The 26902-nt window shown below is 49.2% G+C and overlaps 1 protein-coding gene across 2 annotated transcripts in view; it reads left to right on the top strand.

The window, feature by feature from the left end:
- GGA1 (golgi associated, gamma adaptin ear containing, ARF binding protein 1) overlaps window positions 1-26902 on the top strand; it is a 196922-nt gene that overhangs the window by 4209 nt on the left and 165811 nt on the right. For both annotated transcript variants that reach the window (XM_086963036.1, XM_086963042.1), the window contains exon 2: window positions 24236-24320. In XM_086963036.1, the coding sequence (XP_086819162.1) occupies window positions 24236-24320 (85 nt within the window). The remainder of the gene's footprint in view (window positions 1-24235; window positions 24321-26902) is intronic.

Here is a 26902-nt window from a genome sequence, read left to right as displayed (position 1 = left end):
TCCTGCCCCGTCTGTATTGCTTCGACCTCCCAAATAATAGAAAATACCGCCTTCTCACACGGAGGCTCAAACATGATGAAGCAATAAAAACAAAACACCACCAGGAAAGGTGTTTCACTCTCATAAAATGAAACGCATCAGAAGACTGTTCTCAGAATTAGGCACAGGGTTTTAGTTGTGCAACACTTGCTAACCGAAAGTCTTTTCCAGATGTTATGTTAAAATAAATTTATAAAGCGCACATACACCGAGGAGGTTTCTTGGCGCTACAATGTCTTCAGAACCCAAGTTCGAATGCAGAATTAGAAAGCCTGGCGAAATAGCCAAGTTTTAAGACTGCTTCTGAAATTAAGAAGAGTGTGGCAAAATCGTATGTCGGAAGGGAGAGAGTTCCAGAACATGGGTGCCAGGACAGCAAACCTGGCACCACCAGTACGCTTTAGTCTGTAAGAAGGCGGAGACAGCAGTAGCTTGTGAGCTGAATGAAGGTTACGGGAGGGAGCATGCTTGTGGATCAGATTATTCACAAATTTTGGACTTTTCCCATTAAGGGACTTGTAAATAAGGCACCCAACCTTAAAGGCGCAGCGCTGGATTATAGGTAGCCAATGGAGTTGTTTCAAGAGGGGGGTGATGTGGAGATGTCTGGGTTTATGAGTTATCAAATGAGCCGCCTGGTTCTGAACCATTTGTCAGACCTCCCAGGATATAGCGGAATGGATTAGCAAATTTAGCGGCACAAATATGGAAATTTAGCGGCAATTTTGCAGCATTTTATTTGGCCATTTTTCCTACAACAAACACAGATATCTTAGTTTTTTTAGTTCTTTAACAACATGAAGCTATGTATATTTGATTTATTTACAATGTAGACACTTTGTTTCCCTCGAAAAGACTGCCCGTCAGCAGCCCAGGGCAGCAAAACAGTGTTACAGGCGTCCCGCGTTGGGTGGGGCGGGGGGCTAGGACCGTCGTCCCACCAAGAGCTACCGGCATCATTCACGGGAGGACGGCAGAAACTGGTCCGGCTTATGACGTTGGAAGGTTTGCCCAGCGATAGAATGGCATGGAGTTTCTTCAGGGGGAGCTGCTAGAGTTTGGAGGTTCATCACTCAACAATCATTTGCGCCCTCAGCTCCTCCTCAAGACCAGCGACGGTGCACGTGCTCCTCCGTTTGCACATGCTGGGTAGTAAAAACAGCTGTAATTGGGGTGCAGGTCCCCCTCATATCCCTGGGCACTGCTGGCAGTGCACCTGCTTCACCAGTGGTAGCTGCACCCTGATGCGTGGCATTCCAGATGTGGGAATGAAGGCATCTGATATTAGGAGCCCTAACATGGTCATGGAGAAAGCCTTGTAGTCTGCAACATAACTCAATTCAGACAGAACAGTGGCATACATATCAGTTAGCTCACTACTTCCGGTCCTTCCGGCTTTAAGAAACAAGGCTGACATGTAATTTGCAGCTTTTATTCATCTCTAGGGCTTAAATTGCTCCCAAGTGCTTCCTGTGCTGTCAGTTAAGGGAAATGAGACCTAAGGAGATACAGTTGTGTGCTCAGGATCAAACACTTTGATAACATATGGAAGCCGGGATCAGTGTTTTGCGGAAAGGCAATACGCAAATGTGGGCCAGTTTTTTGTGTGTGCCTGGGACGACTTTTGATCCCAATCCAACCCTGCATGGGGGGCCCTTGGAAGGTGAGGGCCTGGGCAAGTGCCCAATATGGCCGTGCGTTAAAACATCTCTGCTGCTGAGTCCCCCAGAAAATGAACACTGATGAACATTACAGCCGAAGGTAGTCACGTAATAGAAAGTAGTGCTCACTCTGGCTGCACAAAGGTTTTTTAAATGCCTCCTGCAATGGAGATTCGCAACCATTAAAAAGTGGGTGTGCTCTAGGGTATACATTCAAAAACAATTTCCCACAGGTATTGAAGTTGACCAAATTAAAAAAACAAAAAACACCTGCACGCTCACAAAATATCAGAAAGCGGCTGAACAGGTAATATTACAATAGACACTTCATCTACACTATTCCCAATTTGTAAATTGTAATTCATTGAAGTTATCAGCGCTACACAAAATACAACCCAAAATAAGAATATTTGTGTTTGTTTTGCAGCCATGGTGTTGCTGAAAAGATCCTGGACCCCTGTGTTCAAAGCACACCGACCGTTTCAGTTTTCCTGAGGCAAGCGATCACAGTTAGAGTGTAATGCTCGAATGTGAATGGGCGAGCACTGGAAAACGATCTTGGTGTGCACTGCGGTCTCAGAGGCCGTGGGCGCTATGAATAGGCCCCCTTGGCACGTTTCTTGTTGAGCAAGAGCTTCTGCGAACTTATTTGGGCCCAGAGGGACAGGGGAAGGTCTGCGCATTTATATATCAACGAGAGAGATGGGGCTCGAGTAAACACTCCTGTACCCCTTAAAGTATATCAGAAACAACAAAGGAGTGCTTATGTGTAACTTAACATCAAAAACAAAAACAAAATAAAGTGACAGATTGTTCCCGGACCCCTACCTGGATCAGGCAGAACTGGGATTTAGCATGTCCAGTCCTAATAGTCAGGAGGCGACAACCCTGTGGGCAAGAATGACTGAATCCAACAGGGCAAGGCAGGTAACCTTTTGTGTAGAAGGACCCTCACTCACCACTAGTTGGTGACATGCTTTATCATTGGGTCCCCGCTGGGGTGGCCGAGTGCCGCCCCAGCGTGCTACAACGCCTGAGTTACAGCGGAGCGGGTTGATGGTGAGTGTACTAGTGATTAAACTCTAATGAATGTGCAAAATATGTGAGAGCAAGGTTAAAAAATACAAGGTTAGAACTCAAACAAAATATTTAATGCGGGCCAACCCGTATTAGGGTTAAAAACGTGAAAGTCGGACAACCAATGGTTCTATATTAGGAGACCTGTGTCCTTAATTGCAATATCTGGTCAACATGTTTCTGCTGTCAAAAAGCGGGATCGCACAGCATTCGTCAGGACCACACCTAAATGGCACTCCGGTGGTATGTACGCACTAAGGTACAACCTCCCGTGAGGCACTTAATGTGAAAAATATAAAAATCAAGTAGTGAAAAGGTAGTTACTCACGAACATTACCCGTGCCGGCACACTGTGGAGTACAGTAGCCAAAGATACCTGTAGAGGAAAGAAAAAGAACAAACTGACACTTAAAACACAAACAACAATGAATCATGTAATCCAAATGAGTCACATGTCATGCGACAACAGTAAGGCTCGACAATGCCTCTGTGTCATTGACCCCATTGTGTAGTTACAAGGTCATGGTACCCTTTAAGTGAGGAAATAAATTGTGCCTTGTTTAGATTAGTTATCAAGCAAGGACTGCTGAAACATGCGTTTCCCGAGATGCAGCAAATGTGATTATATCTGCATGTACTGGTTTCCACCGATTAAGTGGTTGGGAACTCCTTGCTGGTACCTAGCCTGTATTAGAGCTGGGTAAGGCAAGAAAACCGTTATATCAATTTGGAAGACTTAAGAGAAATTAATAAGGACCTCTAAGCTCTTGGCCGTGGACGATGGAGAGGGAGCTTGGCCAAGTTCCCTGGGCCAGAAATAAGGGCCCCAGGGGTTCTTGATGATACCTCCAGTGAGAACTATCTCTGTCTTATCCGGATTGAGCTTAAGATGATTACTGTTCATCCACTGACTGATGAACAGTATGGTAGACTGAAAAGTGAGGACAGACTCCGGAGAGTTACTAATGGGAAAGATGAGTTTAAAGTTGTCTGCATAGTTGAAGGTGCAGACTTTACGTTCTTTCAGATCTCGGATGAGAGGGAGAAGGTGCAAATTAAATAACAGGGGAGAGAGCGAGGAACCCTGAAGGACTCCGCAGGAGATAATCCAGCCAAGGGCAGGTCCAGTGATTCCTGCGTCTCTGACACGATCGACCAAAAGAGTGTGGTCGACCGTGCCAAAGGCCGCGGAGAGGTCGAGCAGGACAAGGGCCTGCGGAGAACGAGAGTCGACTTTATCAGCATGAAAGTCTAAGACTGTGAGGATCACAGCCTCGGTAGAATGAGCCGGGAGAAACCCTGCTTGCTTAGAGTCAAGAAATTCAGAATCTTCTAGAAACTCAGTAAGACATCTAGTGACATAAGTTTCCAGAACCTTAGCAAGGTAGGGTAGGAGGGAAATAGGGCGAAAGTTTGCTTTCAGTTGGGGGTCAGCCCCAGAATTCTTTAAGAGGGGAATGACAATGGCCTCCTATAAGTGGCGGGGACAATACCCTGAAAGTGATTGATTCAGAAGATGGAGTGCAGGACTGGGAAGGGTATTGGAGATTTCCTTCAAAATGCTGGGGGGGCAACAGTCAGTGGGAGAGCCTGTCTTGACCTTAGAGAGTAGGTCCAAAAAGGCAAGCTCGGTGATACTTGGGAATTGCGCAAAGGTGCTGTGGTTTTGGATAACAGTGGAACAGAGCGGCGGGTTATTGCAAGACGGGATGCTAGCCTTTTATCAGTGCAATTTTTTCGATAATGAAGGAGTTACAGAACTCTTGCGAAGGGACGGGTTTGATAGAAAATCTGTCAGGATTAGATAACTCATTTACTATGGAAAAAATCTCTTTCGTACGATTGGAGGTGGACAACATTTTTGAAGAAAAATAAGTAGCTTTGGCAGTCAAGATGGATTTTTTTATAGATCTTCAACGAGTTGATGTACAGGTGTTTGTTTTCCGGAAGGTACTTGCGTCTCCAAGTTCTTTCTAATTGCCTCAAGCCTAATTTCTGAGTTTTTAACTTGTCAGAGAACCACTTATGAGCATCATGCCGACGAGGGGCATGTGCTTTCTTAACGGGCGCAAATTTGTTACTAGTGGCCAACAACCAGCAAGTGAGCTGTTCGACAGCTTGGTTGATAGATAGATTGATAGGGGGGAGAGAATTAGTAAGAGAGTTATGGAAGGATGTTTTATCACTTTTTTTCCAATTTCTGTAAGTGCCTCCTCCTTGGCAGGATGATTTGACAGAGAAATTGTCAGAAATGGTGAATTTAATAATATAGTGGTCAGACCAAGTGAAAGGGAGTATAGACACGGGGGACATGGCTATATTGACAGTCCAGATCTGGTCAAGGGTGTGCTCCTTGATGTGAGTGGCCGCAGTAACTTGTTGCACCAGAATGAGTCCAGAAAGTAACTCACTGAGTTCGATTGATTGGGGGCCACCCGATGCATCATTTGCCCAATAGTTGAAGTCACCAATCAGCATGACCTTCCCGTGAGTGGTGACTAAGTGTGCAACCTGTTCACCCAAGGAATGAGGGAACAGGGGCATCCTTTAAGGGGGCCTATAAAGCAGAACAACAGACCAGGGGTGTCGTGATTGATTTGCATTTGCATTGATTGCGTGGAATATTTACAGTCCTGGCGGGTGATAATGGCTACTCCTCCACCCACTTTCCCCTGAGGGGGATTGGCTTGAATGATGAGATAGTCAGAGGGGAGAGCAGCTAAAATGTCAGGGGAGGATTCCTGAGATAACCATGTTTCAGTGAGCAATAGAAAATCTGGTTGCTCAGATTTGAGCAACAAGAAGCTGTCTAATTGGTGCTTGACCAGAGAGCGGGTGTTAAGGTATATGACAGAGTTTTCGAGCGCCATTCGGCTCCAGAGTCTGGGGGAGGGTTGCTGATTGAAGAGTAACTAATTCAGGGAATGAGGTTCTAAACTGTAAGATCCCCTGGGATTGTAAAGTAGAGTATATCAGGGTATCAAGGGCGGCGGGAAGTGTGTCCAGTGCCAAAAGTTGCATAATGCTGTAGTGGATAGGGTTTTGGGCATGGTAACAGGCCCCAGGCTCCGTACAGGCGCGGACGCGCGCAGACGGGCTTGCGCCGGCTTGTCCGCTGCGCTTACGCGAAGTGATCGGCATGGAGTAGCCGCTGACAGCCTAAACTCCGCCCCGCCTGCACTGTGATTAGCTGAGGGAATCAGCTGGCAGTAGCAGGTCCTGCCTCGCTCGTGATTCAGCGTGTTGCAGGAGATTTGACCCCAAGGTGAGTTATTTTCCAAACACAATTGTTTCAAAGTAGCATATTTTAAAAAGAGCACAACACTGATTTAGCAAGTGAGCTAGGAGGTCATAAAAACAAAGTAACAGTTCCCGCGCTGAAGTCGGCAAGGAAATAGCCGTTGGCAGCCTAAACTCCGCCCCGCCTGCACTGTGATTGGCTGAGGGGATCAGCTGGCAGTAGCAGGTCCTGCCTCGCTCGTGATTCAGCGAGTTGCAGGAGATTTTATCCCAAGGTGAGTTATTTTCCAAACCCAATTGTTTCAAAGTAGCAAATTTTAAAAAGTGCACAACACAGATTTAGCAAGCGAGCTAGGAGGTCATTAAAACAAAGTATTGTACATTCAGATGTCAAATAAACAACATTCAAATGTATATAGAGATATACATATGTGCAAGCAATAATATCACACTTAGAAGTAGGCAAATGCAACTGTTGTAATATGGACTAAAATACAAGCATATAATAATAAGGGCGTCCGCTGCAAGAAATCAGAAAGATATTTACACTAAATACATCAGACGATTACAACCACTGAAGACTTGGATGTGCACACAGACACTCACACATCACTATGAAAACACCTCAGATGATTATAACCACTTGAGACTTGAATGTTCACACAGACACTCGCACATAACATGTCAATAATCAAAAATAAAAAGCGCCACTGGCTGCAAACTTAATCTTGGCCAACTCCAGCTTGGGGGATTCAGAGCTATGGTCAAGAAAATCAGCAAACCTAGAACTGATGCTGTACTGAAGTTGACGCGTCCGTCACCATTCAGATTCCTGAACAAATCCCAGTTTCCAAGTCAACAAACCCCAGCTTTATAATCCCAATGCACACTAGAAGTTTAAGAGAGGCCCTTCTCTGCGCCAGGGAAACTTACTGGAGTTGGCCATTCGCCTTGTAAGCATTCCAAAGGCAAAAGAGTTCTCATGTTCCTTCTGCACTCTCATCTGTTCCAGCCTTTATCTAAAGAAGCTTACAAAAGTACAGAAAACCATCTCCAAGAACAAAAAACCTTGAGCATGAATAGCCTACTTGAGTAATCTGGGAGCCTGCCTGTCAGAATTCAAGATGGCATGGGGGCATGTCAAAGCCTATAGTAAGAACTTCATAATACTTTCCAATGTACAACAGTGCACATTTGTGCACCACTGCCTGTAGCATCACACCCTTCATCTCTCAATGTACAATATAATGTACATTTGAGCACCACTGCTTATAACACTGCAGTCTGAGACAAAGAAGTACATTGCACACCTCTCTCTTTCTCGTGCTTTCAAATGCACATCCCACATGTTCTGTTCCTGGCAAGGCTGTCCGTCTCTGTGAAAATGCTCCCACTCTAAAACTACAAAGAGACATGAAAGATCGTCATGGGGAAAAGGCACATGCAGGAAACATGATATTGTACATTCAGGCTAGGATAAAGTAAAACACCAAAAGTCAATACAAAAATGGTAGTCAAAGGTCATCACGTGGTTTCAATACATGGGACCTCTAGCACTACACTGTCAGCCACCGAAAACTTTACCCCTTCACAAGAACTCTGCGAAGCCCTCGCAGACCATTTCTACAACAAAAAAGCAACTATCTATAGGAACTTCGATCTCTGACCCTCCAACCTCTGTAGCCTCTGATTGACCACCACTACTGACGATCCGCTCAGCGCATGGAAACATCTCAGTGCACTGAATACAAACACTCTAATGAATTTCATCCACTCAGGAGCACCAACCGACCCCTGCCCCCACTGACATTTCAATCTCGGGAGAGACAAGATTAGCCGCCAACTCACCACTGTCATCAATGCTTTGCTAACCACAACCACCTTTCCAGCCCCTGCAAACAAGCAGAGATCAGACCCCTGCTCAAGAAACCCTTGGTAGACCCCAACAAACTCCAGAGCTACCGTCTCATCTCACTACTCTGGCTCCCCGCCTACTGGAGAAGGCCATCAACCTGCAACTCACTGAACACCTGGAAAGAAACAACTTGCTAGACCAGTCCCAATCGGGATTCAGAACTAAATCACAACACCGAAACAGATCTGATCACCGCAGCAGACAACCTCCGCACCACACTCACAGAAGAGAATCAGCCGCCCTGATCCTGCTTGACTTCTCCACCGTCTTCGACACAGTCTCTCACTACACATTCATCAGTCGCCTACACCAGATTGAAATAACAGACGATATGCTGAGATGGAGGGCATGCTTTCTCACAGGACGCACCCAGAAAGTCCACCTCCCTCTCTTCACATCACAAGCCAAACACAACATCTGCAGTGGTCCCCCAAGGCTCATCCCTCAGCCCAACATCGTCAGATCGCACATCAACATCATCTCCTATGCTGATGACACACAGTTTGTTCTATCGCTCTGCCGACACTTCCGCAATGAAGACCAACTTCCACAGATGTATGAAAGACGTCTCAGCATGGGTGAAGGACAACTGCCTAAAACTTAACACCGACAAGACATAAGTTTTTATCTTCGGCAAATGCAACCCTCTGTAATTTCTCCTGTTGGCCATCAGAACTTTGACCTACCCCCATTTTAAAGGTCATGCCTGCAACCCCAGCATCATCCTAGACCGCAAACTCTCCATGAAATATCAGTAAATACAAATTAAAAATCGCCAAGTATTTGGAAGCATTAACGCTAAATAGCAATTGTAAATGGATAAACTGCCACCATACCACTTTTTACGCTAAAAACAACCATAAACAAGCATTGGCAAAAACCCATAGTTCTCGACAATGCCCAAGCTATTCGCCTTGTCAATGTGAATGTCTTTTAGCCGTCTTGTCTAGCAGCACATCTGCTATTCAGCATGGTTGACAGTTACGGAAAGTCCAGAATCACAGGATTTTGAGCAAGCGCTGAGTCTCTACGCCCCCCCATGTTGAGTTTATTGTCTTGACTCTCCTAACAAGAAAAAGCACTATGGCGTGGCCTGGACTGGCTGCATCATAGCACTTTTTTCTGTGACTTTCAGCCAAGCTGAATAGCAGATGTGCTGCTATACTAAATGGCTAAAAGACATTCACATTGATAAGGCCAATAGATCAAGCATGGCCTTGATCTATTGGCTTTGCCAATGCTTGTTCGTTGTTGACAGGGTCTTGCAGAACAAATGTGGAAGTGATAGTGAGAAACAGTTGAGGAGCTTCGAAGTGAAACGAGGATGTAGCATAGCGATCAGAGCTGCCCACAGAGGAACTGGGGAACCAGGTTTGAACTCTGGGTCAGCTGAACAATTTGTGATTCTGACCAATTCACTTAGGCTTTCCCCTACCTATGACCGTGAATGTGTTGTTGTGTAATGCAACTAGTGAGCACTTAAAGCGCTCCAATACCAACAGCTGGTGTTAGCACTAGGGCAAGATGGAGGATGGAACAAGGACTCCAATGCCATTAGATCGTGCAAAAAAAAAAAGCAGCAGTTGCAAGTGAGGTAGTGGGGGGAGTGCTGTTACTCATTTTAAAGGGCATTTAGCTATTGTGATTTGAATATGAATCTGGATACTGGAAACTGATTGCCCCACATTTTAAAATCTATTTTACTTATTTTCTTGTGTTTTTACTTTGCTTTGCCTAATTTTGCACGCCGGCGGTACCTGTCAGTTAAAGCGGGTCCGCTATCTTGCTAAAACAAGTTCTAGTTGCGGGGAGTTAATAAGGCAGCTAGCTGGCGTGACCTTGCAGCAGGCACACAAAAGGCAATCCTGTCTGAGCCCATCCGCACTCCGGGCCAGCCACGCTGCCGGTGGGAATTCATCCCACCACACTAGGATCACCTACACGCAACAAACTGCTGCATATCAGTAAGCAGCCTTTTTTAGGTTCCACATTTGTCGAAGGTAATCTAACAAGCAATATTGTCGAAACCGAGCCTACAAGTTTTCGTCTGTTGAAAGCGAGATCTTTTCCAAAACATACAGAGGAAATTAATTTAATGCTTGACTCTGGAGGGTTTGATGTTCTGTTTATCACGAAGACCTGGACCACCCCAGAATCTGCTATTGACCTCGATAGAGCCTGCCCAGATGGATTCAAAAGTTTTCATAAACCTCAAGCCATTAGGAGTGGAATTGCTATTCTCTATAGAGATGTTAGAACTGGGATTTTTGGTAGGCTAGGGTATGTGCCAAAGCCAGGCAGAAACCAGCAGACAGGTACCAGGGACACCATTGCCACTAGTCTCTCTGGCCACATCGCCTGAGACAAGCAAGACCGCCATTTGGACGCCTTACACGCCGTAAGCAGACAGGTGAAGAGCGCAGAGGGAGGCGGACTGGTGCAGTCTCCACCGCAGGGCCTGGGAAATACGAGAGGACCGTGGTGCGGCTAACAGGTCAGGACCACTACTGCAGGTGACCACCGCGTAGGTGACTGGCGACCAAACGGGACAGCCCCTACCGGGGCAAGGGGGACCTGCGGGCGCACTACCTCCCTTACATCCAGCGATGCACGAGACAGATACTCAGAATGCCAGGCAACACCATTCTGTCCACACCCCTTCAGCCACTCATGCAGAACGCGAAGAGCTTCACTCTAAAAGGCGTGATGGGAAAACCCAGAGCTACGCAACCGACGTTGGTCCCTGAAACCGCACCGGAGATCCAACCTCAGAACAGAGCATTGGCCTCAATGTCCACGTCCAAATCAGAGCCGACCGTCTCAGATAAACTTGATCAAGTGCTGCCAGCAATTGAACTTTCTAGAGTTTCCATGGAAGAGCGACTCAGCACTCTCAAAACAGACATCAGTCTCATTCGAGACGATCACAGGAAACTGACGGACAAGGTGAAGGAGGGAGAGAAGTCCCTAGTTGACCTACAACCCACTGTCCACGCACAGCAGAAATCGCTCAGGGCTGCCTGGCGATGATGGAGGAGCGAATGGATGACCTGGAAGGACGCTCGCGGTGCTGCAACGTACGCGTGCTGGGCCTTCCAGAGGGCGTCAAAGGGACGGACCCGCTTGCATACATAGAGGCCTGGGTCAAATCTTTCACCCTAACCACGGACCGAACGCCCTTCTATTCCATATAACGGGCACACCGAGTCCCGGCCCGTAAGGAGCCCCACCTCGGCCGATGCTCGGTAAATTTCTAAATTTCCGAGACCACGACGCAGTGCTCAGGGCCGCCTGGAGCAAAGACCCCCTACAGGTGGACTACAAACACGTTATGATCTTCCCTGACTATGCGCGGGCGGTACAGAAACAAAGATCCTCGTTCTTGGAGGTGAAACGCCGATTCCTGGCGAACAATATACAATACTCTCTGCTTTTCCCGGCCCACTTCAAGGTCATCCATGCCGGCACCACCCACTTCTTCTCTAACGCCGACGACGCGTGGGAGTGGGCAGATCGCCACTGCACACAGAGCTCCGCGGAAGACGCCACACGGGGGTGGAAACAAAAAGCATCACGCAACAGGAGACGCGGCCCGCGACAAACGCTAACGCAAAGGCAGCAGAGAGGAAGAGAGCTCGCAGAATGCAATGCCGTGGACTCACCGGATTTGGAGCAATTCATGCAGGAGCGGCGTAAGGCCTGGCAGGCCGTAACAGATTTAGGGTCCACTCCGCCCGAGGAAGACACAGACCGTGCCCCCCACCTGTTCACCTTGGAAGGCGAAGATGACAATGATGAGACTCAATCAAAGGTTGACTCTGTCTCCCTACCTCAGATTACCCCACAAACTGCTGGGTTTTAGAAGCGTCCTATTACAGCGGCGGTTGTGAACTGTCCCATTTGCACTGGACACGACAACGCAATGCACCATGACACCTCTGCTGATCCACAACCCGGATGATGACCATTGATCCTGCAAATGTCCCGACGTGGACCCGCCTCGCAGGCACGAACTGCCAACCCCATGTATCGACTATTTACTCTCTAGTGTAATGAGAGTCAGTTTGGACGTATTGGCCCTGCCGATAGGTCCCAGGTATTGGGATGTTCTCCCCACCCGGTTTCATGTTTCAGTACCCCGGTTTACTCCACCCACTTACCCCGGTTTACTCCACCGACTTACCCCTCAGGGACCGCACACACCAGGGCACCTACCTCTCATGAGTGACTGTCAAGGACCTCCATCCCCGGCGAACGCAGGGCTGGGGCACCGCTAGAAGCCAAGGTGCAGCCACCTCCTGTAACACTAAAGTTCATAGGTACCGATAACCACACATCCAAATGCATAACGCAGACATCAGCATTATCACCTTAAATGCGCGGGGCCTGCAGACCCCCTGCAAACGATTCACTGCATACTCGGACATAAAACGCCAAAACGTATACAGGTGGCGTTTTTGCAGGAGACACATCTCACAGCACCAGAAATGAACAAACTGCGGGCCAGATGGCACGGCACCATCTGTGCTACATCGTACTCTGCATACGCACGGGGCGCGCTGATTTGGGTTCGCCCAGGTACCCCTTTTCAGGAGCTCCGGAGAGTAGTGGACAAAGAGGGTAGATTTGCATTGCTGGGGGGCTTTTAGATGAACAACCTATTCTATTGGGCAGCATATACGCCCCAAATGTTGTGCAGGACAGGTTCTGGGATTCCCTTACTGGGGTTCTATCCCAATTCGCATCCATCCTTTGGGTCTTAGGGCGCGCTTAATAGCACACTGGACAGGTCACACCCGCCACCGTAACATTCATCCGCCCCGAGACAGACGGAATGCTTCCAACGTTGGGTCTCGCACGGGGCGCTACTAGATGCATGGAGAGCGCACCACCCTCTATCACGACACTACTCCTTCCACTCCATCCCACACAACCTGAGGATTCGGTTGGATAGATTTCTATGTTCCCCATCAATAATACCTAAGGTGAAACACACAGACTATTTAGGTCGAGTAATTTCCGACCACGATGCCCATATTTTACGTATCCATTTGAGGCCCCCTCACGCCCCGGTGCACACCTGGCGCCTCCCTCGTGACTGCCTGACGGACCCAGTGTTCAAGCACGACCACGCAAACACATACAGGACTACTTTAACAATAACGCTGGGACTGCTTCCTCTACATTGGTGGAGTGGGACGCATTTAGGATAGTGGCTCGGGAAGCATGCATCAAACAAATAGTGGGGGTGAAACGTACGCTGGAACAAACACTTACCACCACTGAACAAAAGTTAGCCACCCTCACAAAACAGGAGGATGCTAATACTGCGACGGCGGAACAGGTGGTGGAAGCCAAAACACAATACTCTGCGGCTATGGCAGACCTACTTAAATATAACTTTAGGGCCTGTGCCGCTCGAATGCACAACGAGAGAGACAAAACAGGCACACTCCTTGCTTTGTTAGCAAAACAGGACGCAGACACAAAACCCATCACCGAGATACTCGATCACACCGGCAATTTAGTACGATCCCAAACTGACATTTTACGCACATTTCAGCACTACTACACCACGATCTACCGCACCCCGACTCAGCTCAGACAGGAGGCGATAAACCACTTTCTAGACCCCTTGCCCATCCCACACATTACGAAGGTTGAAAAAACGGCGCTAGACGCCAAGGTTACACCGACTGGCGTCACCCAGGCGATCCATGCGCTAGCGCGACGCAAGGCACCGGGCCTAGACGGTCTGCCACTCGAATATTACACCACTTTCTCCTCCCTGTTGGTCCCCCGTCTCGTAGAAATGTACGCGACCGCACTTGAGAGGCGTGAATTGCCTGGCTCCCTCCGTGAGTCGGTAATTGTAACGTTCCCTAAGCCACACCGTGACCCGCAGCAAATATCCTCATACCGCCCTATCACGCTCCTTTCTGCCGACTGTAAAATACTGGGGAAATTCTGGCGGATAGATATGAACAAATCCTGCAACCCCTAGTGCACCCGGATCAGTGCGGATTTGTTCCCGGTAGAAATACGTCCCAAAACATATGCCGCTTGTTCCACATTCAGGATCAAGTGGGAGACACGCACCCTGCTTGATCCTAGACCTCGAAAAGGCCTTCGATACTCTCACGTGGCCATACCTCTTCACCGTTCTGCGACGCGCAGGAATAGGTCCCACTCTCCTGGCGTACACATAACTTCTCTACACTAAGCTTACATCCCGTATTCGATTGGGCCGACATGTATCATCTCCCTTCAAGGTGGAGCGTGGTACGCGGCAAGGGTGCCCGTCTCACCCCTGATCTTGGCCCTAGCCGTAGAACCTCTATCAATACGATTGCGCCAGGAGGGACCAGACTTGGGCATTCCCATAGCGGATACCATACATAGTGTCTCCATGTACGCGGACGACCTTCTCCTATATATTCGTGATGTTACCGCAGATCTCATACCCATTTGGACAACCTTGACTGAGTTCGCGGAGGCGTCTGGACTTAAAGTAAACTGGGACAAATCCACAATCTATCCACTACACCAATCTTGCGCCGCGGGAGGTATGCGTTGGCGAGCAGAAAATATCCTGGAGCACAGCTGCCACCGCTATTTCGGCGTTCGTTTTGTACCACTCCCCCACTGACATGTATGAGGGAAACCATTGCAAAGTACTGGCCGGTATCAGATTGTTGGTGGGATTCTGGAAGAATCTCCCACTGGCCTCGATAGGCCGCATAGCTAAGATGATCATTGTCCCCCGGTTGCTGTACCACTTCACGAATGTGCCGGTTATCTCTCCCAAATCCTTCTTTCGCGACCTCGACTCGCTCCTTCGCTCGCTCATCTGGGGGGCAAGCAGACACCGGATAGCCCTCACCACTCTGCAATTGCCCACCACACAAGGAGGTCTAGGCGCCCCCTCCTTTGAATTATATTTTCTGGCGGCACAATTACAATGGCTGTCTTAATGGACGGCGGGCAGGCGCGCAGGTGAAACATACACGTCTCAGGCCCCGTTCCTACCCCTGAACTCCGGCGCATGTTGCTCCCAGGAACCAAGCCTCGGCGAACTTACCCGCTGCAGGTGTTGGCAGCTCGTCAATGCATGCAAAGAATCCATCGCATGGCGGCAGACACTCCGCCCTACTTTCCCCGATTGCCGCTGGTCGGCTGGCCCAAACGGGAGGAATATTTCACGGCTGTCATGCTACGTGTATGGACAGACCGAGAGGTTACTGAGGCTGAATCGCTCTTCGCAGAGGGTCAACTTTGGCCCTACGTCCAGCTCATGGAGGACGATCTTCCCCCGGGACAGTTGTTGATACACCGACAGCTCCTAGAACATTTCCGACCACATTTTGACCTGTCCAGGGGTGAGCCAACAACACACCCGGTTATCCACACCATCCTATACATGGGAACAGGCCTGCACTTAGTCACGTGGTTGTATAAGTCCATAAGAGAACTAATTAAAAAACCAATGCATGCTCTCCGAGCCAAATGGAAGGACGAATTGGAGCGTCAACTGCACGATAGGGAGTGGGAAAGGGCATTAGAGTTCCCCAAGAAGGTGTCTCGGAATTCGAGCTTCAAAAACATACAGTATTATTTCCTACATAGAGCGTACCAAACACCAGCCCGCCTACAACGATTCTACCCAGACACCCAATTCCACTGTTCCAGATGTCACTCACCCCATGCACACTTCCAGCATATGTTCTGGAGCTCTCCCACCTTACAACCGTACTGGGCCATAGTTCTCAAGACGCTTAAAGAACTCACAGGTCTCACAGATATTCACACGTGGGAGGCGGTCGCCCGTGGAATCCTCCAACGACCAAAAACACACAAAGTCACTGCCCGCTTTGCATCACTCGCAACACTCTTAGCAAAAAGAAGTATCCCCATGCACAGGCGAGCCACGCTAGCCCCCCGTTGGAGGCGGGGTGGGTGCGGTGAAGAAATGGGCGGCGGCAGAAGTAGACACGCTGCGTGAGGAGGAGGCACGGGGACTACGAAAACATCCCATATCTATGGAATGGGCCCTATTGTCCCACCAGTTAAAACAATTGCACAAGTGCACCGATCCAGGCGCCTCCTAAAGCACCCCACCAACCTCTGAGGCGCAAGCTCCACTCGGGGGATGCGTGATACTGCTCCCACCATCACAACTACCGCACACTGCACAACAACTTCACAACGTACCGCACAGGACACCACTACTAGCAACACTGCCCTATGATAGCCCGCACACAACGTGATGATACACCTGTTGGCTGTTACTGACATGACCCGGATGCCCTATATGCAGCACGTACCCTGATCCCTCCCCTCATGAATTCCCCAGTTTCTTCTCCCCAGTTCCCCCCTAGCATCACTTTACAGATAGGGCAAGTGAACTTCAACAACACGTACCCCCTTTGAGTACAAGATGTATATCCTATGGTTACATAACGATACTACTGTCGTCTACAAAATACAATGATTTGTAGTGTGATTTAATTAAAAAACTGTTAATAAAAATATGAAGAAAAAAAATCTGTCATCTTTAGAATGCCTACTTTTTATTACATTCCCTGCCCGTGGAAGGAATTTGTTTTGTTCACTGTGTTTGTTTAGCTGTATGACTGCTATTTCATGAGAACTTTACCAAACCTGGACAGGTTGGTCTCAGGCCGGAATTCGTTTAGAGCGCGGGTGTGTGTGTGTGTGTGTGTGTGTGTGTGTGTGCACTAGGAAGGAGTAAATTGGGCAGATTGTTGTCATGCAGTATTACATCACACATTGAAGAGTTAACTTGTTCACAATGTAAATTGGATAACAGCTTGACGTTTTTTTGATATACCAATTCTGGCAAATTATGTTCTTTTGAAACGCACACACAGTGGAGAAGTGTGGCTCAGGGGTTAGAGGCGGCAGACCCGGAAGCTGAGATCGGCCCTGGACCAGGGTTCAATTCCCCGCCTCGGCGGGTCTTGGGCTCAAAAAAATTCCACGGACTCGATAATTCTCGCTCCGGTGCCTTCTCAACTCATGGGTTCACACTCTGCGACTCTGGGCAATAGCTTGCTTAATCTCCACAACGGCCCCTCGCGGCGGGATGCCTGGCTTTCACCTTGTGGATACCCTGCCGGGGTTATCTCACAGGGGAATACCAGGACGGGTTCCCTAAGCAAGCGCCGGGAAACCCTTTGTGGGTAGCTGTGCGCTATATAAGCTCAAATACATTTACATTTACAATGCTGATAAAACGAGCGTGAACAGCGGTACAGCCTCTTTTGAACTGAAACTCAGTGACAGCACTTTATTTTAGGGGTAGGTTATCAAACCCAGACAAATAATAGTATTTCTGCCTATTATTGGTCCCACACAGAGTCGCTCTTGTTCTATGTTGTAGTAGAAGCAGAGGTAGCATCCATCCACTTTTCTGATAAAAGCCCTAATAGCTAGATCTTTAATTAGGCTTTCGTCTCAGTTAAACACTGGCATGTATGTACTGGCATTTGATGGCTGTGAGCAGAGGCTTTGCATTGTTATTGTGTTCTTGTATTCAACCAGACCTATTGGTGGTGGATAACCACTGCTTGCTTGTTGCAATAAAGTATAAAGTGCAGACGCAGTTCACATGGTTTGGTTGATTAAAAGGGGAGACAGACGACAATGCAGCACCTTTCTTGTTTTACCTCAGTTCAAAGAGGCAGTAAATACAACCTCAATAGATGTATTTTTAGATTTTAGAAAAGTTACCTTTCCTTCCTGAGTGAACCTCCGATACAGCATGCACTATTAATCAAGTTGTTTCTCCCTTGCTACCGCACATAATCTTTCATATATACAACATTGTGGCTAACTCTAGAGTTGTGGGGACAGAAGCTCCCATAAAACATTGAGCTGTGGTCCTGTGAATGACACCATCGGATTAACAATTGCATTAGCTTTGCTCCAAGACAAGGGCCCTCTTTCTACAAAGTAGACATAGGGTAATACAACACAAGTAGCTTCATAGACTGTACTATACCCCAATGAGACATTAGTTATTTAGATCGGATTTAGACGCAGACTGCCTTCGCTTGTGTCCGGCGGTGGCTTTTTTTCTACACCTGACTTGGACGTGTCCCATGCTGCTAGAATACTAGCGTCTCATTTCACAACACTCTTTGGCTTGATTAATAGAACTGTGGCTGTCTCCCCCTGTGGTTTTTTAGGTCTCGCCTGTCGATGCGCATGCGCATCGAGCAAGCGAGAGTATTGGGACTTATCCACTCTTTCCCCAACTTGCAAGGAATCGTGGCGATTCCTTGCAGTGCCCGTGACTTTTAAGCTCAATGCGCATGCGCATTGAGCTTAAAAGCGCGTGCACATCAGTTCCCTCAGCCGCACTCCGCCCCCTCCCCTTCCCGCCGTGTCGCATTTCTCCTCCCCCCTCCCCTCTGTTTGTTTAATTTAACCCGCTCCGCCCCCTCCCCTTCCCGCCGTGTCGCATTTCTCCTCCCCCCTCCCCTCTCTTCCCTCCGTCTTGTTTATTTTACCCGCTCCGCCCCCTCCCCTTCCCGCCGTGTCGCATTTCTCCTCCCCCCTCCCCTCTCTTCCCTCCGTCTTGTTGCCTATGGGCGGCTGTGCTGGCAAGCAGCGCTGCTTCCTCTCCTCTTTCTGTTGAAACAAACAGCAGGGAGGGGAGGCGTTTCCAGGGCCAGCTCACTCTCGCTCTCTTCGTCTTGTTTTGCTTTCGATCTAGACCCGTCTCCAGCAACAGCCTCTGCTGCCTTAACTTTTAGTTTTCTGAGTGTATCGCTTTTTTAAAATAGCGAAACACGTAAACATTTCAATATGGCCATTATGTTCAGCTTCTTCCGCCATACTACAGTAGCGTATCCGTTTTTTTCGAGTGACGGACATTCAGTTAGTTTACTTCCCATTGCCGTCTCTTATTGACTACGCAGTTACAGTCTGGATGACGTAACCACGTCACAGATAGGAACGGCTTGCCGGGCGCTGTAGTCCTTAACTATGCTGCCTGTAGCCCCACCCCGCTTCTTTGCTCTAGTCTCCCTCAACCCCTCACCCTCACCCTCACTCACCCTCAACCCCTCACCCCCTCACCCTCAACCCCTCACTCACCCTCACTCACCCTCACTCACCCTCAACCCCTCAGCCTCACCCTCACCCTCACTCACCCTCAACCCTCACCCTCACTCACCCTCACTCACCCTCAACCCCTCACCCTCACCCTCACTCACCCTCAACCCCTCACCCTCACTCACCCTCACTCACCCTCAACCCCTCACCCTCACTCAACCCCTCACCCTCACTCACCCTCACTCACCCTCAACCCCTCACCCTCACTCACCCTCAACCCCTCACCCCCTCACTCACCCTCCCTCACCCTCACTCACCCTCAACCCCTCAGCCTCACCCTCACTCTCTCACCCTCACTCACCCTCACTCACCCTCAACCCCTCACCCTCACTCAACCCCTCACCCTCACTCACCCTCAACCCCTCACCCACCCTCAACCCCTCACCCTCAACCCCTCACTCACCCTCACTCACCCTCAACCCCTCAGCCTCACCCTCACTCTCTCACCCTCACTCACCCTCACTCACCCTCACCCTCACTCACCCTCACCCTCACTCACCCTCACCCTCACTCACCCTCACTCACCCTCAACCCCTCACCCAACCTCAACCCCTCACCCTCACTCACCCTCACTCACCCTCACTCACCCTCAACCCCTCACTCTCACCCTCACTCACCCTCACTCACCCTCACTCACCCTCACTCACCCTCAACCCCTCACCCTCACTCACCCTCAACCCCTCACCCTCACTCACCCTCAACCCCTCACCCTCACCCTCACTCACTCACCCTCACCCTCACTCACCCTCACTCACCCTCAACCCCTCACCCTCACTCACCCTCAACCCCTCACCCTCACTCACCCTCAACCCCTCACCCTCACTCACCCTCAACCCCTCACCCTCAACCCCTCACCCTCAACCCCTCACTCACCCTCACTCACCCTCAACCCCTCAGCCTCACCCTCACTCTCACTCACTCACCCTCAACCCCTCAGCCTCACCCTCACTCACCCTCACTCACCCTCAACCCCTCACCCTCACTCACCCTCAACCCCTCACCCACCCTCACCCTCAACCTCAACCCCTCACCCTCACTCACCCTCAACCCCTCACCCTCACTCACCCTCAACCCCTCAACCTCAACCCCTCACCGTCACTCACCCTCACCCTCACTCACCCTCACTCACCCTCACCCACCCTCAACCCCTCACCCTCACTCACCCTCACCCACCCTCAACCCCTCACCCTCACTCACCCCCTCACCCTCACTCACCCTCAACCCCTCACCCTCACTCACCCTCACTCACCCTCACTCACCCTCACCCTCCCTCACCCTCACTCACCCTCAACCCCTCACCCTCACTCACCCTCACTCACCCTCACTCACCCTCACTCACCCTCACTCACCCTCACCCTCACTCACCCTCACTCACCCTCAACCCCTCACCCTCACTCACCCTCAACCCCTCACCCACCCTCACCCTCACTCATCCTCACCCACCCTCACCCACCCTCAACCCCTCACCCACCCTCACTCACCCTCAACCCCTCACTCACCCTCACTCACCCTCAACCCCTCACTCACCCTCACTCACCCTCAACCCCCCACTCACCCTCACCCTCACTCACCCTCAACCCCCCACTCACCCTCACTCACCCTCAACCCCTCCCCCTCAACCCCTCCCCCTCAACCCCTCACCCTCACTCACCCTCACTCACCCTCACTCACCCTCACTCACCCTCACTCACCCTCACTCACCCTCACTCACCCTCACTCACCCTCACTCACCCTCACTCACCCTCAACCCCTCACCCTCACTCACTCACCCTCAACCCCTCACCCTCACTCACCCTCAACCCCTCACCCTCAACCCCTCACCCTCAACCCCTCACCCTCAACCCCTCACCCTCACCCACCCTCAACCCCTCACTCACCCTCACTCTCACTCACCCTCACTCTCACTCACCCTCACTCACCCTCACTCACCCTCAACCCCTCACTCACCCTCACTCACCCTCAACCCCTCACTCATCCTCACTCACCCTCAACCCCTCACCCTCACCCTCACCCTCACCCACCCTCAACCCCTCACCCTAACTCACACTCACCCTCCTCACTCTCACTCACCCTCAACCCCTCACTCACCCTCACTCACCCTCACTCACCCTCACTCACCCTCACTCACCCTCACTCACCCTCACTCACCCTCACTCACCCTCACTCACTCACCCTCAACCCCTCACCCTCACTCACTCACCCTCAACCCCTCACCCCCTCACCCTCAACCCCTCACCCTCAACCCCTCACCCTCACCCACCCTCAACCCCTCACTCACCCTCACCCACCCTCAACCCCTCACTCACCCTCACTCTCACTCACCCTCACTCTCACTCACCCTCACTCACCCTCACTCACCCTCAACCCCTCACTCACCCTCACTCACCCTCAACCCCTCACTCATCCTCACTCACCCTCAACCCCTCACCCTCACCCTCACCCTCACCCACCCTCAACCCCTCACCCTAACTCACACTCACCCTCACTCACCCTCACTCACCCTCACTCTCACTCACCCTCAACCCCTCACTCACCCTCAACCCCTCACTCACCCTCAACCCCTCACTCACCCTCAACCCCTCACTCACCCTCACTCACCCTCACTCACCCTCACTCACCCTCACCCACCCTCACCCTTACTCACCCTCAACCCCTCACCCTCACACAGTGCAATAGGTCTCGGAGCATTTGAGTTAGAGCTTTTAGAATTGTTTATGGCTTTTTTTATTTGTAATTCTTTAGCATTGGCTACAGGAAACAAAAATGCTAAAGATTTACAAAAAAAACCCATAAACAATTCTAAAAGCACTAACTCTAATGCTGCGAGACCTATTGCATTTCCAATGCTTGTGTTAACAAATGTCCAGCTTTTACTAGTCTTTTCTCAGTCATAACACTGCTATTAGCCAAGAGAAGAGTGGCTATCTCCTCGTGGCGAGGTCCAGCGTCCCCTCAGATGGCTTGGTTGACGGACTGGGTACATTGTCGAAAAGCAAAGGATATGTGTTGGACACTGTTGCCACACATTTCTCACAAAGACGTATGGTATCCCCTTCAGGGATATTTACTCAGTAGAAGCAATGCAAATACACCACCCTGGGGAGATCCGCTGGTTGGGTGATGTTCGAGATGGTGGGTATTCGACACAAACAGGAAGCATGGGTTTGTAGCCAATATGTTGGCAGGAGCCTAGGTTTGTGAATGCTATCGAAGTTAAGCCAAAGACATGGGGGAGGGGTTTGGGATATCAGCCCCTCTGTTCTGTATGAGATGGCCTGCTTGTCCTCATTGTGGGATGCCTGGTAGATGAGTCATGAGTTCATTTGCATAGTTATGTACTTGCCTGTGGAAACATTATACTTAATGTAACTGCTTTGTTTTTGTTTTGTTAACTGAAACGGAAAACGTTAAAACTTCAAATAAATGGAAATAATTGATATTTCGTAAGCAATTCACAGGCTATTAAACATTCTGTGGAAAGCAAGCATTGCGATTATGTACACACATTCATCGGGGTTATGGGGTTCCTTTTTGAATAACAAAAAAAATCCTCAACAAATTAAGCATAAAAGCTTTTTAGAAATCTTGACTCACTATCTAATTTCCCCAAGTGGCATAACTAGCACAAGTGCTTTATACATGAACAGTTCAACAGAACTATGTAATTCTTGTGTAGTGTTGTGTAGAGAATTATGTTAAATTAGTATTGTGTTTGCAGAGAAAAAATGGTAACAATTTGGAAAAATCTAAATCATTTAAAAAACAAAGTACACAGCATTATAATTGCCATCAGCAGTGATTAACTTTCTCAAACACATGTTCTCCCCGATAGAAACCGATTGATTAGTTATGTGTTGGATGAACGTGGTTGTTAAAATTCCATCTGGCGCTGCAAATTTAGCTTCAAAGAGTCTAACGTATCTTACTGCACTATGGATTCTTTAATGTAGGTAGTGGTGTAGACGGCATCTTTCGACTTCCTTAATGGAAGCAAATAGGGCAATATCATACATGTTGTCTCTAATGCTAACCACGCCTGATCTATCCACTATTGGAAGGTGACCACGCCATTTTCTAACCAAAATGGTCTTTCTACTGTGATGAACACTAACCTCTCTTTTGCAAAGCAGTCTGCTGGTGTGTAGTGGTCATACCCAAGTTACTTTAACCCCTTGCATGCTGATGACGGCCCCCAGCCGTCATTCACTACGGCGCTCGTGTGCTGATGACGGCTGGGGACTGTCAAGAACCCGCCCACTTGCGATTTTGCCGCACAGGCGCAGAATCGCGGCCGCATGCAAGTGGTTAATAACTTGAAACAGGGTTGGCAACTTACTTGGTGAAAATATTATGTTTATAATTGATTCACAAAGTGAATATCTGTGCCCTGAGAGTTTGTCATCCTCGGCTCCACCAGGTGCTCTTTCGTGACTATATCCAATACCTAACTCACCCCTGATGTTGTCCTTCACCCTGCCTGGAATTTGTGGGACACTGATTCCATGACTAAAGTCATGGGTGTGCACACAGCTGAGTAGTGGGGGCAGCTAGGAAACTCCAAAGTATGGGTACTCCTATTGCTCACACGCAGTCTGCTTTACAAATAGTCTTACTCCTTTCATAAGGTGCTTTTTTCTTGACTATCTTTATCCAGAAATATTAGTTCTGTTATGTGAAGAAATCCTCAGTGTATTATTATACTCAAAACACCTCATCCGGGAAATGAAGAACCCCTCCTTATGCATTCACATCCAGCAATGCACCCCTTCCTCACCCGTCCCCACCTGTCCTTCACCCGGTGCAATGTACTCACAGTCTACTGTACATCATGCTGTTGCTTTGTGCTACATAAATCTACATACTACACACCTTCAGCTCATGGTTGCTTTTACTGCTGTGCCCCCTAAAAAGGCCCAGAGTCCATCCCCAGCAGATGTATCTACATCTTTTGTAAATCCTAGTCTAGAGTAATTGTTTCATGTCTTTGAATGTCCGTATCGCTACTCTACAACTGAAAAATGTGAAGAATGGCTCCTTTGGTTGGATGGTGTGCTGAACATCTACTCGCCAAACAATTTATAGCCTTAGAAACCTTTCTAAGTTCATGCTTTGGTTGGGCACACCTCCTCGCCTGCAGTAAATCTTTGTTTTCTACTTTCAGACCGAGCAACCAACCCGTTGAACAAGGAGCTGGACTGGGACAGCATTCAAACCTTCTGCGAGCAACTTAACAGAGAGTTGGAAGGGTGAGAGGCTGTCATTGTACCAGGGGTTTAGACTCCGCCATACTTGTGTGCCACAGCAGGTCTGGTCTGTTAAAGACTGCATTAAGTGGATAGACGTTGCCTGAGTGCAGCACCAGACTGTGCCTATGAGGTACATGGATATGGAGTATTTCGGACCACTATCCCTGTTGTAAATTATTTACATTACCTAGTCAATGCAAGGGTTATCTTCTTGGAAAACATTAAGTCCATGTTTTTAGCACAAGATCCAAGACCGAGTTATTTGTTGAGGCGAAGGTTGGAGCCCCCTGTCAATTAAATAATCATGCTCCATCTGTCATAGATTTGATTACTAGTAGTGCTGGTGGGCGGAATGATAAGACTCCTGATTGTTTGCCAATAGACAGAATTCATGTAGCAGAGAAACCTGGTGTAGTTCTTAATGTTGTGGGAAAGAAAGGGGGCATGTCGCAGGATTACACCTATGATGTACCACAGAACTTACCAGTTATTGATTTACCCCCACAATCAACCCCGCTGGTGGCAATTTTAGGGAATGTGCCCCCTCTCCCAGTTGGAACAAAGGAGGATTATGCCCAACTTTAAAAATAAGGTAACTCATTGGTTGTCTCGCAATACTGTTGCAGGTCCAACCACCGTACATAACATCAATATGGTCCGTCATGTTGCCTGACTGGGAAGTTCCAGGAAAACAAGAAGGGGGGATTGTATTGAGGTGAATTTTAGCAACCCACTGCCCGTAGAGAGAATTTTCAGAGAGGTCAATGCTGGTCTGGCATATAGGGGCCAAGATATTCAGATACTGCCCTTGGGATTCTTTTATAAGGTGGAAAACCCTAGACAGAATAATCTGAATTTAGAGCATTATACTTGGCCCCATATGCCTGTGGAACAGTGTAGAACTGGTATTTTTAACCCCTGGGTAGAAAGGGATAATCCTCGGGGTGACTGTCCTCTTTCCCCCTTTGCTCAGGGGCAAAATAGATTTGCAGTCCTCTCAGGGCTGAATGATTGTGATTGACTGAGCAAAAATGAAGTTCCCTTGGATCAAATAGCCCAGAAGTTTGTGCCTGTTGATTTAATCTTGTCGGATTATGGGCTTCCAACTGAAACGTCTACAGTGTTACCAAATGCAGAGTCATTTGAGGTCATAATAGGCGAAGGGCCAACGGAACAGGAGTTGCCAGGAATACTACTTGTTGCCCCACCATAGGATCCATATATTGTTCCCCCTGAGGACGAACCTAAGACCCAGGATTATAATGTGTTGTCCTGGAATATCGCGGGTTTCGCGGAGAAGGTTGCAGACCCATTATGGGTGCAGTTTGTTAGTCACTTTCCTGTGATATGCCTCCAGGAGACATGGTTGGTTACTTTTAATATTTTTTTTGTGGGGTATAAAGCTTTTTAGGTCTCGCCTGTCGATGCGCATGCGCATCGAGCTTGCGAGACTATGGGGGCTTATCCACTCTTTAACCAACTTGCAAGGAATCGTGGCGATTCCTTGCAGTGCACGAGAAATTTAAGCTCAATGCGCATGCGCATTGAGCTTAAAAGCGCGTGCACATGCCCCCAGCCGCCTGCCTTGCCTACTCTCTCTCTCACTGCCTCCCCCAGCTCCGCCCCCTCACTTCTTGATTGCACGGCCGCTAGGCCGTGCCTCCCCTACTCTCCTCCCCCCTCCTCCTCCTACTCTCCTCCCCTGCCTGCCGTGTTGCACCTCTCCCCTCTCCCCGCTCCGCCCCCTCCCCTGCCCGCCGTGTTACGGTCTTTGCAACTCCCCAGCCATATGTTAAAACCCCTCGGGTTCTTGAAAAAAGTAAAAAGGTCCCATAAATTATTTCGCCGCTCTCTGATGCCTGAGGTGCGCCCCCCCCCCCCCTTCATGCATTTTCCCTGGTACGAACACCGCCTTCAGTGGAGTTTACATAGCCAAAGAATTCCAGTTGCTATTTTTTCCAGCGAGTTCCACCCTACTTTCTCTTTCTTTGAGCTCCAGCCCTCCCTTGCTAACTGCTGGGTGGAGCTGCGGCCTGCCCCTAATGGCACACGTTTCGTCCTGTGTGGTGGGCGATGTTTCATGTGATTTCAACGGTTTTCCTGTGCTTTAAACGGCCAGTGACGTGTGGCAGTTCATGCATCCTGTAATCACGGAAACGCACAATCGGGGGCGGGCAGAGGCTCGCACGCCTTCCTTTTCTGTAGACGTGGATGTTATCCCTCAGGCTCTGGTGGGGGAGGAGCTGTAGATGAACAGCACACACCCTAGAACAGGGTCCGGGAGCAGGCAGCCTCGCCTATGGTCGCTCTCCTGCAGTGGTGTTCTAACCCACCCCTCTGCAATAACATACTATAGCTTGTAGCTTGTAGGGAAGAGATCGCCGCTTTTCTTTAAAATGCACGGTTTATTCGCCCCATAAGGCGTACACTGCGAAGTATGTTTTACAAAGGGCATTGTTAATTCCTCGTATTGGTGCCTACAGAAAATGTGACTTTCTGTTGCCGACAGCAGATACGGCTGCTTCCTCTGGAAACACATAATACATAGGCAGGCTGTTTTGAATTTATAAAGGTACAAACAA

The sequence above is a fragment of the Lissotriton vulgaris genome, chromosome 1_1, assembly GCF_964263255.1.
Source record: "Lissotriton vulgaris chromosome 1_1, aLisVul1.2, whole genome shotgun sequence".
Lineage (NCBI taxonomy): Eukaryota > Metazoa > Chordata > Amphibia > Caudata > Salamandridae > Lissotriton > Lissotriton vulgaris.
Note: the sequence above shows the minus strand (reverse complement) of the source record. Positions and strands in the feature narration are given on the sequence as shown.